Source organism: Balaenoptera borealis (genome assembly GCF_965194805.1).
Source record: "Balaenoptera borealis genome assembly, chromosome: 8".
In the NCBI taxonomy this organism is placed as follows: domain Eukaryota; kingdom Metazoa; phylum Chordata; class Mammalia; order Artiodactyla; family Balaenopteridae; genus Balaenoptera; species Balaenoptera borealis.
Genome location: NC_138865.1, coordinates 43,025,906 through 43,041,284, shown reverse-complemented (window position 1 = coordinate 43,041,284; position 15,379 = coordinate 43,025,906). Strand labels below are relative to the sequence as shown.

Here is a 15,379-nt window from a genome sequence, read left to right as displayed (position 1 = left end):
CTTAGAGATTCTGCTTCATGCTTTAACTAAGTCTAGTTTCCTAGGAGTTGAGCTTAAAAACCTCTGAGTGAAATTTCATCAGTTCAGAGTACTTGAAGGGGAAATTCCAGGTTAAGGTGGAGGATATTTATTAAAGAAGTGCTATTTTATTGGGTTGGCCAAAAAGTTCGCTTGGGTTTTCGGTAGCCTCGTATGGAAAAACCCGAATGAACTTTTTGGCCAAGCCCATATTACTTTAATAGCATTTAATTAATTTACCATATCACTAGGAAAAGAAGGAATGTAGAGGATTCTGCAGGCCTGCTTGGGTCCTAACGGGAACCATTTGGAGTTGGCGTATTACAGCTGGAATTGTCTGTTCACAGATGGCAGGCATACGAGAGGTGGGGAAGCCTGCACTTTAAGTCAGACAAGCCTGGGTTCAAGTCCCAGCTCCACCTCATATCAGCTGTGGAGCCCTCAGCAAGTTATCTCCCTCTCTGAGCCTCATTTTTCTTACTTGAGAAGTAGAAATAATGTCTACTTTTTAAGGCTCTGAGGCTTAACCTTGAATGGAATGACACGTAAAACACCTAGCACAACATCTGGCACAGCAGTAGGTCCTCAGGGTCACTTCCCTTCCCAGTGAATGCTGTGAAACCGCATGAAAACTGGTTAAGCTACTTAAGAAATAACCCTCACAAATTATTTTATTATTTTAAAATGATAATGGCTAATACGTCTGTGGAACTTACTCCATCCCAGGTGCTGTTCTAAGCTCTTTGCATATACTGACTTGTTCAATCCTCATAACAACCCTTTGAGGAAGGTACCATAATTCTCCTTGTTTTAAGTTGGCAAGTGAGCCCAGAGAGCTCATGTAACTCCCTAAGGTCACAAGTCTGAGGAGCTGAGATTAAAACCCACGGAGTCAGGCTCTGTCCAAAGTCAACGCTCTTTACCACCAAACACACTGCCTCACTTGTAACTGGTTCTATGTTTGTAAAGCAAATTCATCATAGATACTCTGATCACCAGGATCCAGCACAGAGTCAGTGCCCAGGAGATATCTGTTCAGTGAATAGCAGGAATGATAAACTATTAAGTGAAAAAGATACAAATAAATGGTAAAATCCCCAAGAGATGAAGGGGGAGGACTTGCAGTTACAGACTTTGGAGGCCTCCAGGGTACTGACTGTCACAGTGAATCTCCCTCATTTACAGCCCTGCCGTAGCACAGAACTCCTAGTCGGTTGCTTAGTGCCTCAGCGTAAATAAGGAGACAGAATGAGAGATGAAGAGACATTTGAGTCAGGCCTTGAACTTGGAAGACAGACCTAGACAAAGAACAGAGGAATATAAAGGACAACAGATAATGCAAAGAGTAGACGAAAACTAAGGAAAACAACTGTCTCCTCAGAGTGATAAGAGATGATTTTCTGTTGCTGTAAAGTAATCAGAAGACAAGAAAGAGCTCCTTAAAAAAAAAAAAAAAAAGCCCCTAAAATTTCACAGGAAAAGTTGATTAGTTGAGAGTATCTTTCAGAATTTTCTATATTCTATATATATTCTATATATATGTAAGAAAATTAAAGACTGAACTGAGGAGGGCCAACATCTGACTGAATAGAGATGCTAAAAAGAACAGACAAGATCTGAGAGGAAATTATTAGAGAATTAACACAAGAAAATTCCTCAACTGCAAAATCTGAGATTCCAGATTGAAAGGTCCACTGAGTGCCCAGCCACATGATTAAAGAAGACCCACTCCAAGTGACATCATTGTGAAATTAAGACAGCAAAGTTGGGGATTCCCTGGCGGTCCTGTGGTTAGGACTCTGCGATTTCACTGCTTGAGGGCCTGGGCCCGATCCCTGGTTGGGGAACTAAGATCCCATAAGTCGCGTGGCACGAACAGCAGAGGTAAGGAGATCTAGAAACTTCAGAGAGGGAAAAACAGCTTATGTGCATTGTCCTGGGGATCAGATGCACTCAAAGCAACCCAGGAAACAGACTGAGGAAAGTTATTGGGACCCTAAAATCTGTGTCCCTCATACTTCCAGCCAAGTGAGATTAAAGTAATAACACAGTCAGATATTCAAAAGCTTTAAAAATACCCTCAGTCCCAGTCTCAAGAAGCTACTTAGTAAATGTATTACACCAAAACGAGGGAATAAACCAAAAAAAGAGGAAGATGTAGGATCCAGGAAAAAGAAATACAGGAAATCGACAGGATGCTGGGGAAAGAACAGGAATGCACCATGTCCTCAGAGAGCCATCAGTCCACACAGGAACGCTGGGCTCCAGGAATGACACGCCATGAAAAAGATTTTTAAATTCGATTGCCTGACAGATTTGAATGTCTTTAGAGAAGACTCGTATTGATACTTTAGGCAGTGCATTTGGGGATTAATTAACAGGTAGGGACACAGAAATAGGTGAGCACACACGCAAAAATTTTATTCCAGTGGAAAAAAAATTTTTTAATTGCCAAGAGAAGGAAATCGGAGTATATTATGTGACTCAGCTATAAATGGCATTTACATAATCAAAACGTATGACAATGATATTAGAAGGCCGCGGAGAGTAGGGGGTGGGGGGGGGAAGGAGCGCGGTGGTTAAAAGAACTAAATCATCAAAGTAGGAAATTAATAATAAAAAAGGAGAAATGAAGAACTGGCCGATTAAATATAATACTTAGGGATACAGAGGCACAATAACAGAAGAAACCACTAAATTTTATGTTTTCTTCAGAAGAGCGGGAGAGTACAGGAGCTGATGCTTTATAAGCTGCTTGCTACTCTCAGTTTGGCTCACGTATGAGAAAAGCCAGGAGCTGGGAACTCTAGACCTGCTTAGTCCCACTCATCTTGGGTTCCAAGACCTGCTTTGCCATGGGATTGTCAGCTTTGCGGTAGTTTTGAAAGCACTTTAAAAAACACACACTCCCACAGTCTTAATATACAAAGCTACTAATAGATATCTCTGAAAATATCAGGTAGGTTGTTTCTTTCTGGTCTTTGAAAGGATCCAGGCTATTTGGTTAGGGCAGGCTTTCACTGGTTTTTTTTGTTTTTGTTTTTTTGTTTAACAGTTTCTATATTCATGAGCTCTATCCAGCTGAAGACATACAGAATCCTACCCAGATTTAGGCAATGCCGTGTGACATCAACCACAATCTCCATCCTTTCACCGCAATAGTAATTTGTGAAAGCCTACTTGAGAATTTGAATAGACACCTTTCTAGAGCTCCTTTCAAATCAAATACTCCTTTCGGACAGGTCTTATTTTCTGACTTAAGTAACCAGGAGAAAACAATGTTTTATTACTCACCAGCAATGATATCATCTCTTTGTGAAGTCTCAGCTCAGCAGAATATTCAGAGTTCCTGTGAGAAACAAATGAATCTATTTGTGTAAGGTGTTTCTCATATATACCAAAAGATCCGTTCATCCTTTCCTGTCCTTTATTGATTGGTGCTTCCATCAGTGTTTCTACTGTCTCTACCTTGACCTCCATGTAGAAGGGTGACAAATAACAGTTTGCATTTTATGTAATTTCTGAACACATGACCTTCTTTCTGTTTGGCTACCCTTGACAACTAGCCATCACTGAGTTTCTGGTACTCAGTCAAAACCCAGGTTTAGGTGGGATTCTCCGCTTTAGCTTTAAAATATTTTAATCAATGGAAGAGTTAAAAAAAAAAAAAAAAAACTGATCTAATTTCCTTTTTTTCCCCTGATGCCCTAGGATTTGAATGTTTTTCTAAAACTAGGACAATTAGGCATTTCACTTAAGAGTATAAGATTCAATTTGATAGAGGTACGTAGATGGAGTTAACTGGAAATTTGTAGACCAGGCAACTGACTGGTTGGGTGTTCCATTGACTTTACGTTGGCTTGGCCGACTACAGACACTTCTGCCCCTGCATGTCCCACCAGGACTCACTGCCCTGTGTCCACACTCTGTGCCTTTACTGTGTCGGTAAAACCTTCCTCTTCTCTTCCTCAGCTTGATGTGTTCGATGCCTCTGAGCGGTACCAGCAGGCGGGCCTTCCCCTGATAGTTCTGGCCGGCAAAGAGTACGGCTCAGGCAGCTCCCGAGACTGGGCGGCCAAGGGCCCTTTCCTACTGGTGAGTAGGAAGCAGAGACATCCCAGCAGGCAGCTGCCCCTCTGAACCGGGAGGGAAGCTGGGAGGGAGGCCAGAAATAAAATGCTTTGCTTTACTTTCCAAGATGTTGTAGAAGAGCAAAGCAAGCTCGGGAAAGCATGGAATGTTTATTCATCTCCCGCTTCTTGGTAGATCGGGATTTACTTCACTGAGTGAAGGGTAATCTAGAGTTCACCAGGTTCCCTTAGATCAAACATTGCTATCCTGGGAGCTGTGGGTCTTTGGGGGTGTCTACAGAACAGTTGCGGGGAGGGTCCTGAAGTCTATCCATCCAGAAGTGTGTAGTATGTATTTTTTTTTTTTTTAATGGGGAAAGTTTCATGGTTTTCATAACGTTCTCAGAGGTTAACACCTGAAGTTTATTCAAGGATCTTGTCCCAGGTGAATGTGAGGAATAAGCTACTGCTACTGTATCATCAGGTTCACAGATGGGAAAAAGTAAGGAGCCTGAGCTTTGGATAAGCTCGGGGAATGCACTTTTTACAGTTGCTTATCACTGCCTGTGAAAAGTCTGCATACAGGCTCAATAGAAAAGGAAGCCCTCTCTGTATGTAGACAGTCAGCTCTTTAAACCTTCAGCCATTTCAGGGCTTGACCTGCGTCAGGTGTCCCTGTGGGACGGGCCATGCAGGAGCTTTATACCTCTCTAGCATTTGCTTGCTCTGAAAGCAGGGCACACTCCTGGTGACTGACTTTAATCCTCAGGATAGGGTAGAATAGCTTAGCTGATATCAATTTAAATAACGATGGCCCGAGCAAATCAACACACTTGGCAGACGCTAAGTAAGTTGATATCCACAAGTACAGTAAAAAAAAAAAAAAAAAAGGCTGTCTGGCAGGCAGCCCTTCAGACGCCCAGGCTTCTGAAAAATGTCTTTGAACATCACACCTATTTTTTTTTTTAGGCAATCAGTTTGCAGTGGGTTGGGGGAGATGTTCTTATTAGTTGGTGATTTGCCAAAGGCCTGCCTTTTCTAGAAACTGCTGAAAAGAACCTAAGAAATTACAGAAGAAAGGATTTTAGGAAGGGAGCTGGGCGCTGCAGGGGGCAGTCAGGTGGGGACAGTGAGATCTGGGGAATAAGAAGAGACCTGGCACCGCGGGGCTCTCTAGAGGCTCGTTGGGCTGCACCAGCCAAGAGACTAAAGAAAGAGGCCGGATACAGTGACAGAGACATCAGTGGTTTAATAGAGCGGGGGGGCTCTTACACACCTGAAGCAAGGTCCTGGGGCGACACCCCACCGTGTGCAGCAAACAGCAAGCAGGACACAGCAGCAGTCTCCCCTCCCCTGGGCGGGGAGGAGGCTACCATTTATAGGGCGGATTGATGTCAGGTTGGCTCATCAGTTACCAGGGAAACCAGCAGCCGGCCCGACCCTCACAGCCCCTCAGGTTAACCACCACCACTAGGGCAGATGTTTCCCTTTAATAAACTAGCAGGTGGGGCCGTTCTGGCCTAAGGGGCAGGGGGCAAGCACATTCATGTGAGTAGGGCGGAGGTGAAGCAGGGACTGGTCGAGCAGGGGATGTACAAAGAGCAAGAGAACAGCCATCTTGAGGGGCCTGACCATACGCGTCTAGACTTCTCTACAGAACTGCTCCGAGTTCCGTCTGCCCAGACAGCCGTACACACTTCATTCTGTAGCTGTCCAGCCTCGGCCACTAGGCAACCCCGGGCTGTCCTCATGCAGAGAGGGACAGGCAGCTGTGATCTGCAGTGCTGCACGGCCCTTTACACAGAGATTGAGACGTGACTGACCTGTGTTTACAAAGATTGCCACTTCCCCCAAAATAAGTATACAGTACCTATATACATAAATCCATACAAAATATCTACTGTCCTAAAGAATCTGCCCTTCCTCTGTAAATGTGCTTTTAAATTTGGAAACACCTTGGGATTTTAAAAAAAAACACCTGTGCCTGGATCTCATTCCCAGAGATTCTGGTTTAATTGGTAAGGGGTAAGGCCAGGACATCGGGATTTTAAAAGTCTCCCCAGTGATTCTAATATTCAGCAGAGTTTGAGAACTGCTGCTCTATAGCCATGGTTCTCCTAACTTAAAAGAATCACTATCTTCTCCCACCCATGCTCCCTGTTAGAGATTCTGATACAGTAGACCTGGGGTAGTACCCATGAATCTACATTTTTTAAAATTAATTTTTATTGGAATATAGTAGATTTACAATGTTGTGTCAGTTTCGGCTGTACAGCAAAATTAATCAGTTATACATATACATACGTATAACTCTTTTTAAGATCTGTTCCCATGTAGGTCATTACAGAGTATTGAGTCGAGTTCCCTGTGCTATACAGTGGGTTCTTATTAGTTATCTATTTTATATATAGTAGTGTGTATATGTCAATCCCAATCTCCCAGTTTATCCCCGCCCCCTTCCCCCTTGGTAACCATAAGTTTGTTTTCTACATCTGTGACTCAAGAATCTACATTTTTAACAAGCTTCCTGAGTTACCCTGATTCAGGGGATCTTAAAAGTGTACCCTAGATATTGAGACCTTTTAGGGGTATCTTACTATTATATTACAGTTAACTAATATTTGAGGATGGGGTATTTTAGTTAATCAAGTATCCTTGTTTATTGATCATTGCTGTACATTGCCAGTTATAGATTACCAGTAAAATGTACTTTATAGGAAGCTTTATATCAAGATTATATTCAACGTAATTTGATCCCTGAAACAGCAAGTATAAAAGCAGCACACAGTAGGTAATCATTTACTTTCTCTGTAGTATGTTCTGAAAGTTGCGTTTTTATTAAATCTTCGGTGTCTGCTGATGTACCTACAATAATAGCAAAATTCAAGGGGAAAAATGAATTTTCTTTATGTTTCTTTGTGCTGAGGTTTCCAGATACAGTGGAAGTTTGCTGAGAAATGTATCACAAAGTGGCTAAGTGTGTGGTTAGACTGCATGGGTTCAGATATTGGATAAACCACTGACTACTAGGGTACAGGGGCACAATAATAGCGTCTACATCGAGGGTTGTGGGAGGAGAGTTCATTTCAGTGCCTACATGCTGCCTACACAGTGCAGGCAATCAGTTAAGCCTGGCTACTGTGTTATTTATAACTAGGGGGCAACATTTTACGTAAACGATTAATTGGTACTTATGAAGAATTTAGGTGTGAGAAGAGTTTTGACTTAAGAAGCCTTTGTAAAGTGTCTGTGTAACTAAAGGAAAACTGTCCAAACTACTCTGTTGGCTCATCAGGGAATCAGAGCTGTCCTGGCTGAGAGTTACGAGCGAATTCACCGAAGTAACTTGGTCGGGATGGGGGTGATCCCCCTCGAGTATCTCCCCGGGGAGAATGCAGACACCCTAGGACTCACAGGGCGGGAACGATACACTATCAGCATTCCAGAAACCCTCAAACCACGAATGAAAGTCCAGGTCAAGGTAAGTCGGCGCCTTTCCATGCCAGGCCCAGCTCAGAGGCCCTGTGTTCGTCATCAATCTTGTTAGAAGGAAATCAATGGGATTTGGAAGGAAAAAAAAATCCCTCAGTAGACGTGCTTTAGACTTAGGAGTTCTACTAGCACCTTTCTGACCTGCCAGCACAGTGATGCCACACTATGTCGGTTTATTATTTATTCTGTTTACTCATAGAGTTATCAGTTCCATCCTTCCTCCCAAACCCACCAGCCCCACTGTCTCCTGTTCCTCCCACTCTCAGCCCAGAGAGCAGTGATGAAAGCTCAGGGATAGGGCATTGTCACATTACCTTAAAAACACCTTTTTATTATAAACCTGTGAACAGACACACTCACCCCATCCCTGAGCCTCACCCCAGGTGGCTGACTTTGATTAGCCCAAAGGTGAAAACGACAGTGCCCTGGATGAGGTAAGGGTGAAAAACCAGCACCAGGGTCTCAGGGTGACCTAGCTGCCCAGGCAGACTAAGCTGCTGAGCTGTGTCCCAGGGTGAGCAGCTGGGCCGGTGCCTAAGGGACAACCTTAACGAAACGTCTGCTGACTGCCGACCCTTCCATCCTCGGGCAGTCCCTGGAGGAAGTTTAGAAAATATCCCAAACGTCACTACTAACTACTGCCCTGAGAGGCTATTTCTAATTCTCAGGTGTCTCTCACTTCCATCACTTATTCTCTGCAGTGCTTGCTTTACCGTGTAGATCAGTACACTGGGGATCTTGTTAAATAAAATGCAACTTACTGCTCAGAAGGTCTGGGCTGGGGCCAGCGTGCGCCTGTTCCCGGCACTGCCGGGGTGTGGACCACACTTGGAGGGGCAGCCCGAGGGCAGGCCGGGCAGGATGCCTCTGGAAAGGGCTGGCTCGCCTCCTCCCTCAGCGATTCTTCTCTGCTTCTTCGTCCTCCCAGCTGCATACCGGCAAGACCTTCCAGGCTGTCATGAGGTTTGATACCGACGTGGAGCTCACTTATTTCCACAACGGGGGCATCCTCAACTACATGATTCGCAAGATGGCCAAGTAGGCCCTGGTTTCCTCGGAGACGGGCATCCTGGCCGCAGTGGGGAGCAAGCGCAGTGCCTGCAGCCCGCGGGCCCTGGCGTGGTAGTCTCTCCACCCCAGCCTTGCCCCGCCCCGCCCCGCCCCGCCCCGCCCCGCCTCACCCCACCCCGCCCCGCCCCTCCCCACCCCGCCCCTCCCCTCCACGCAGGGGCGCTTCCTGCCCAGGGCGCCCTAAGGTTCCGGTGCCGATCCTCTGCACACAAAATCAGCAGTTTCTACATGCTCTATTTTTGTTACTCTTTTTATCTTTTTCTAGAATTTGGAAGCTTAGAATGGTGGGATTGTCAGTTGTGCCAGGAAGAGCGAGCTGAGCCCTTTACAGTTACTGATCACAGAATATGTTGATTTTTCACTCTTAGCCTCTACTGTTCAGCTGAACACAAATGTCTCCTGCCCGATTTTGGGTTCCTCTGCTACCCTCTGCTCGATGAAACCTTTCCCTTGAGAGTCCTTTGCCTCTGCATACCGTCCCAATGTTAACTGACAAGGCAGAGAAGAACTTTTTCACACTTCAAATCCTAGCCGTGACTGTGATCCCCTCGCCCCGCCTTTTCCTCCAGCGTGACTGATTCAGACACCTCGTGGATGGCTCAGAGGTTGAAATTTTTTGATTATGTACCTTTTGATAGATCAACACTGAAGAAATATGGAGGTTTCTTTTACTATATTCAAACATTTTCCCCAGAAAATTTTTCATGTATCAAGAGAACTTTGGATGTGGTTTTGGAGAGAGACGCAGAACATTTCTAATTTGAATACGATTAAATCTATTTTCAAGGAAAACTTCTTGACTTTGATACTGAATTCTGCTGTGTGTGTGGCCCTCGTTTTGGGATATGTAGAGCAAAGCAAATCTCAGACTGCAGGATCCTGAAGCCTGGATGACCTTCGAGTTCTCCTCTTTTTGTAACCACGTCAGTAATACGCAGGTTAAATGGCCGTGTTGAACCTCATCTGGGAGCAAACAAGAAGGTAGCAATAGCCTGGTAGCAGTAGCAATAATGTAGTCTGGTGAACGGATCATAATTTTTTTTATTTTCATCTAGGTTATCTGCTCATTTTCATCACTGAAGTCATTTCAGGGCACATGTCTTAGGCTACTCCAGCTGCCATAATGAAATATCAGAGACTGAGTGGCTCAAACATCAAAAATTTATTTTCTCACAGTTCTGGAGTCTAGAAGTCCAAGATCGAGGTTCCAGCAAATTCATTTTCTGGTGAGAGCTCTCTCTCTTCCTGGCTTACAGCCAGCTACCTTCTCACTGTGTCCTCACATGGCCTTCCCTTAGTGCGTGCACACGGAGAGAAAGCACGAATGAATGAGCTCTCTGGTGTCTTCGTCTTACAAGGGCCCTACTCTCGTGACCTTTGTTAACCTTAATTACTTCCCTAGAGGTTCCATCTCCACAGAGTCACAGTGTCGGGGAGGACTTCGACGTTATGAATTTTGGGGGGACAACAAACATTCAGTCCATAACAGGGCACCTTACAGCTTACAAATTAATCTTCTTGTAATGAATTTTAAGTCTCAACTTTAGCACTCAGGGTTTGTGGGCTGGTCAGTAGAACACCTAGGATCAAAGCCTGTCTCCACCTCTTCCCAGATGACGGACAAGGCAGGTTATTGAGCATGCTTGCCTCTTACGTCCTGGGATCTAGCTTCTGTTCGTGAATAAAAATTACAAACAGAACCCTGTTGCACAAGAAAAGCCTGTGACCCTCAAGTTAAGATCAGTCCTAGGATAAAAACACTAAGAAGGGCTGAGAAAACAGCCGTCCACCCCTTAGCCCTCCGTTGTGGAGCATGGGAGCAGCCTGGACCCCCACAATCAGTGCTTATGAGGAAACAGATTCCTGCAGCTATGACTTCTGGAATGGGGTCCCTTCACTTCTGGACTCCCCTCCTCTACCTCCAAACACACTGTCTTGTTCATTAATAAAATGTCTCAGCCAGTGTCCCATCCTTGCTCTCCACAAGGCTGAACAAATAGACCCCTTTTACCTGGTTTCTCAAGAAGGCACCGGGCTGCTGACCCGCCAGATTAGAAGTGTGCTGCTCTTGCTAGACCCAGCCCCTCCTTCCTCTCCATGGGGTTCCCATCTCCTTTGTTCTTAGTTTTCTAAATCCATTCCTGCCTGATCCCTCCTAGGGAAACAAGCGCTCCTTGGTGTGCACAGTGAGTTCACTGACCAACTTTTTTTTTTTTTTTAATTAATTAATTAATTTTTATTTATGGCTGTGTTGTGTCTTCGTTTCTGTGCGAGGGCTTTCTCTAGTTGCGGCGGGGGGGGGGCCACTCTTCATCGCAGTGCGCGGGCCTCTCACTATCGCGGCCTCTCTTGTTGCGGAGCACAGGCTCCAGACGCGCAGGCTCAGTAGTTGTGGCTCAAGGGCCCAGTTGCTCCGCGGCATGTGGGATCTTCCCAGACCAGGCTTCGAACCCGTGTCCCCTGCATTGACAGGCGGATTCTTAACCACTGCGCCACCAGGGAAGCCCAATGACCAACTTTTTTAATGCAGCAAATAAGCACATGTGTCTTTGGCTATGGGACAGCCTTCGTGTTAAGTGGAGAATAATCTAGGGGAAGGATATATTAGTCATGACTCTTAGTTGTAGTATTAGAAGCACAATTCACACTGCCTAAAGCAAAAAAAAAAAAAAAAAAAAATTGGCTCATAGAACTTGAAGAACACGGGTGGCCATGGCGGCAGGCTTGATTGGATCTATGACTCAAACTCAGGTTGCTTCCCTATCATTTCCCCTCTCGCCCTTCATTTGTGACGGCCTCTCTCTGGGGCGGTCCGTGTGCCGGGGGATGTGGCCACCGGCAGCTCTGGGGGGTCACAGATAATAATTTGTGGTCGTAGAGATTTGTCTCCCAGTATTCCCTAGGCTAAACATACTGGAAGTTTGCTAGTCACCTAAATGAAGAACCTTATTTTTGGCACAGTTGGCCTTTCAGGGTTGGGTTAGGACAGTGTGGCGTACCCTGCAGGGTTATGAGGAGCAATGGAGAGCTGCTTCTGAAAAATAGGAACCAAGGTTCCACTGGCTGCCTTCTTTGGAAGTTGTTAAATGTCATGACCACAAACAGAATTTAACATCCAAGCAGTTTTTGTTCACCCAGACAGCCTAATCATTGTGCACAAAGATTATATAATTACAGCTGATATTTTTAACAGGTTTAATAATTTGCATCCCCAAAACTGAGATCTACTTTTTAAATACAGATTTGTTGAGTGGAATTTATAGTTTTATTACATAATATAATAAAACAGAGTTACTGGTAGGATCCTGAAATTAATACTCCAATTTGGTTCTGGTTGTCTAGTCAGCATCAGGGCTGAGTATCTGCTACTGTGCTTCTACAGGATGTTAACAACGTCCCATGAAATAAAAGGGGTCCAGGGTCGGGGTATCTGGGAGCCACTGGGTTAAACGGGCCTTATTACCGCAGAATTGACACAAGGACACACAATAGCAGTGTGTACCGGAAATTGCTCATTTGAGGGGAGAGGGGGCAGCAGACAATATAGAATCCTATCTGCCCACAGAACTGCTTTCTTCAGAGCATCTCACAGCACCTGGGATTCACAGGACACACTTGAGGGAACACTGACCTGATGGCTTGTTTTTAAATTCAAATAATAATGTCAGTTTTAAGGGTGGGAATCAGTTTACTGGCCTTGTGACACAATCAGGCACTTGACTGAAGGTGACTTTTCATTTCAGGTGAAAATATCACAAGGTGAGCACTGGTGGGGACCACAGAGTTAACAAGATGGAGTGGCTGTTATCAGATTATATCAGAACCACCTGAGGAACTTCAAAACGTACACGTGGCTAGACACACCCTAGCAGGATGTTCTGAGGGGGCTGGGCATGTGCCCATGAAAAAGAGTCCCCAGTTGGTTCTGAAATGCAGCCTTTGACCTAGAAATCCAACGACCAGCATTTGGACATCAGTTAAGAGTGCGCAATTCTTAAAACCCTACCTACTGGTTTCTTTCATTCAATAAATATTAACCAAATGCCTACTCTGTTCCATTCTCTATGCCTGCAATGGCTTGACTCCAGGCTAAAGTCAAACAAGGATATTATTTTTCTTGTTTCAGCTTTAGACTGCATTCTTCTGTTGGCTGTACTAGTCACCTTCATCCAAATTGAGTTATTTAGATACTTGCAAGAACTTTTCTCAAATAGATTTCCAGTGGATGTTGTATACATCCTATTGGAGTCCTTAAATAGCAGCATCCAAAAAGGGCAATCACATATAAAAAGAGATACTTGTTAGATTGGGATTTATAAGAAATATATATTCGGTCTTTGTCCCTTGTTTCTGGCACAGAGCTCCTAAAACCCTTAGAATTTCGTGATAAGAGCAACAAAGGTGCCTCTTGTTATGTTAATGAGTGACTTTTGGACCGCCCCTAAGGATGGGGGCTGGTTACCGGAAAACCAACCACGTGATTAGAGGGTTAGACCTTTCAGTCCCATCCCCTGACCTCAGGGGAGGGGAGAGGGGCTGGAGGTTGAATAAATTACCAATGGCCAATGATTTAATCAATCATGCTTACGTAATGAAACCTCCATGAAACCCAAAGGACAAGGTTCAAAGAGCTTCCAGGTTTGTGAACAAAACTGGAGAGAGATTCAGAGAAGACACAGAAACTCTGAGCCCCTTCGCCAAACCTTATCCTATGCATCTCTTTCATTTGGCTGCTCCTGAGTTACTTCCTTTTATAATAAACCGATGATCTAGTAAGTAAAAGGTTTCTCTGAGTTCTGTGAGCCTCTCTAGCAAATTAAGCCCACAGAGGAGGCTGCTGGAACCTCTCATCTGTATTCAATTGGTCAGAGGCACAGGTAATAACAATTTGGCTTCTGAAGTAGGGAAGAGGCGGGGCAGTTTTGTAGGACTGAGCCCTTAACTTGTAGGGATCTGACGCCATCTCCAGGCAGATAGTGGCAGAACTGAGTTGAATGGTAGGACACCCCGTTGGTGAATTGCTTGGTGGTGCGGGAACAAAGCCCATATTAAAAGTGGTGACCAGAACGTTAATACTCTAATAAAATATAAATGGAAAATGAATAAAAATCAGCAAGCAAGTTGGCTTAAATAACCCATTTTATTGTGTCCTACTAAGAATACTATTAATAACCATTATCAAACAACTACTATGTATATCACGTACTTATATGTTATTTCAGTTAAAAACTCTCCACTAACCCTTACAGGTATGTATTATCCTTGTTTCACAGATGAAGAAAATTAAGCCTAGGAGAAGTTATGTAACTGGCAAGTTCTCTGACTCTCGTCAGATCAAAAGGAGGAAGAGGTGGCTGCAGCAGGTCACCCCGCTCATCTCCAGGACTGATCTGGGGGTCTGGGTGGCCTCCTGGACACCAATTAGCCTTCAGATATAAATAGGTGCTATCTGAAAAGAGTAATGTGACCCCTTATGTTGAGCATATTAACATTTTATGATGTTTGGAGGTTTGTTTAAGCCATTGATGGTCCTAGTGAATTACAAACAACTAATCTGAATCTGTTTTAGGAAGATGCTTAAATTACTATAGAGGCTATTCTGAGCAGAACATAAAATACCTTGGCCGGGATGGAGACAGTAAAACTCAGGTAGTTGTCTCCATGTCTGGAAAACCCCAAACTAAGCTCTGGAGCATCAGCAAACCTTGTTAAATGACACACGAATGCCATTTGGATATGTATTCTAAGTTTTTAAATAGAAAGGACGGCCAAATTAAACTGCCCCTTCAGTATCATCCAAGGGTCCTACCTGAGAACAGAGTCCGAATGTTGACCATCAACTGTTACTGGAAAATGGCTTGAAATGACCATTCGAAGGGAACAATGGCACAGGTTAAGAAAACAAATTAATCGGTCAAGATGTACAATAAACTAAAAGAACAGAAATCAACTTCTCAATGAGTACTGTATTATTTAAATGCCCCCATTACTAAAAATTGTCCACTGTAGAATTTTAAGATCAGATGCCACAAATAGAGAACACAAGCGTATGTGACTATTATGCCTATGTATGTGTATACATATTGAACCTTTGGAATTACCAACGTGTAAAGGATCAGCAAAAAGGAGCCAATAGAAAAGACTGGGGTAGAGTTAGAAGTGCTAGTGGCCAAGAGGGAGTTCCAAGAAAGGAGTATTCAACAGGGCCAAAAGCAGCAAAGAGGTCAAACAGAGGGAAGGACTAAGACGTGCCCAGTGGATTGGGCCACCAGAGTCGCTGGTGACCTTGACAAAAACAATTTCAGTAGATTATTAAGGGTAAAAGCCAGTTTACAGTAGGTTAAGGAAAGAAAGGGAAGCATGGAAAACCTTTCAACATTCCATTCACTCATTCATTTACCTCAATGTGTACTGAGTAGCTAGCGGTGCACACTGGCAGTGGGTTCTGAAGGGAAGAATGGCAATAAGTTAAGCCTTTTTCATTTTTCCCAAGCTCTACTGACCTACAAAGTGATTCACTGAGTGCTGTGATTCATTCACTCGTGTTTTATGAAGTGATACAGTACAAACTGCTGAAAACAACAGAAGTTAAATGATATATACTCAGTACAGTACCAGCCTTAGGGAAAATATCTTGACAGTGGTACAAGTGATCTGTGATTCACCCACTGGTCTAATTTCTTCTTCACTCAAGGTCACCCATTCCCTGCAGACTGAGGTCCTGAGCT

The 15,379-nt window shown here is 44.2% G+C and overlaps 2 protein-coding genes across 2 annotated transcripts in view; one reads left to right on the top strand and one right to left on the bottom strand.

Moving 5' to 3' along the window:
• The window catches only part of ACO1 (aconitase 1), a 59,094-nt gene extending 49,651 nt beyond the window's left edge, over positions 1-9,443 (top strand). The window contains exons 19-21 of the mRNA XM_082402426.1: positions 3,991-4,113; positions 7,384-7,569; positions 8,509-9,443. Coding sequence (XP_082258552.1) covers positions 3,991-4,113; positions 7,384-7,569; positions 8,509-8,622 — 423 coding nt within the window. The 3' untranslated portion in view covers positions 8,623-9,443. The remainder of the gene's footprint in view (positions 1-3,990; positions 4,114-7,383; positions 7,570-8,508) is intronic.
• Positions 9,444-9,589: 146 nt separating this feature from the next.
• RIGI (RNA sensor RIG-I) overlaps positions 9,590-15,379 on the bottom strand; it is a 48,953-nt gene continuing 43,163 nt past the window's right edge. Inside the window, 1 exon segment of the mRNA XM_082402489.1 lies at positions 9,590-15,378. Coding sequence (XP_082258615.1) covers positions 15,337-15,378 — 42 coding nt within the window. The 3' untranslated portion in view covers positions 9,590-15,336.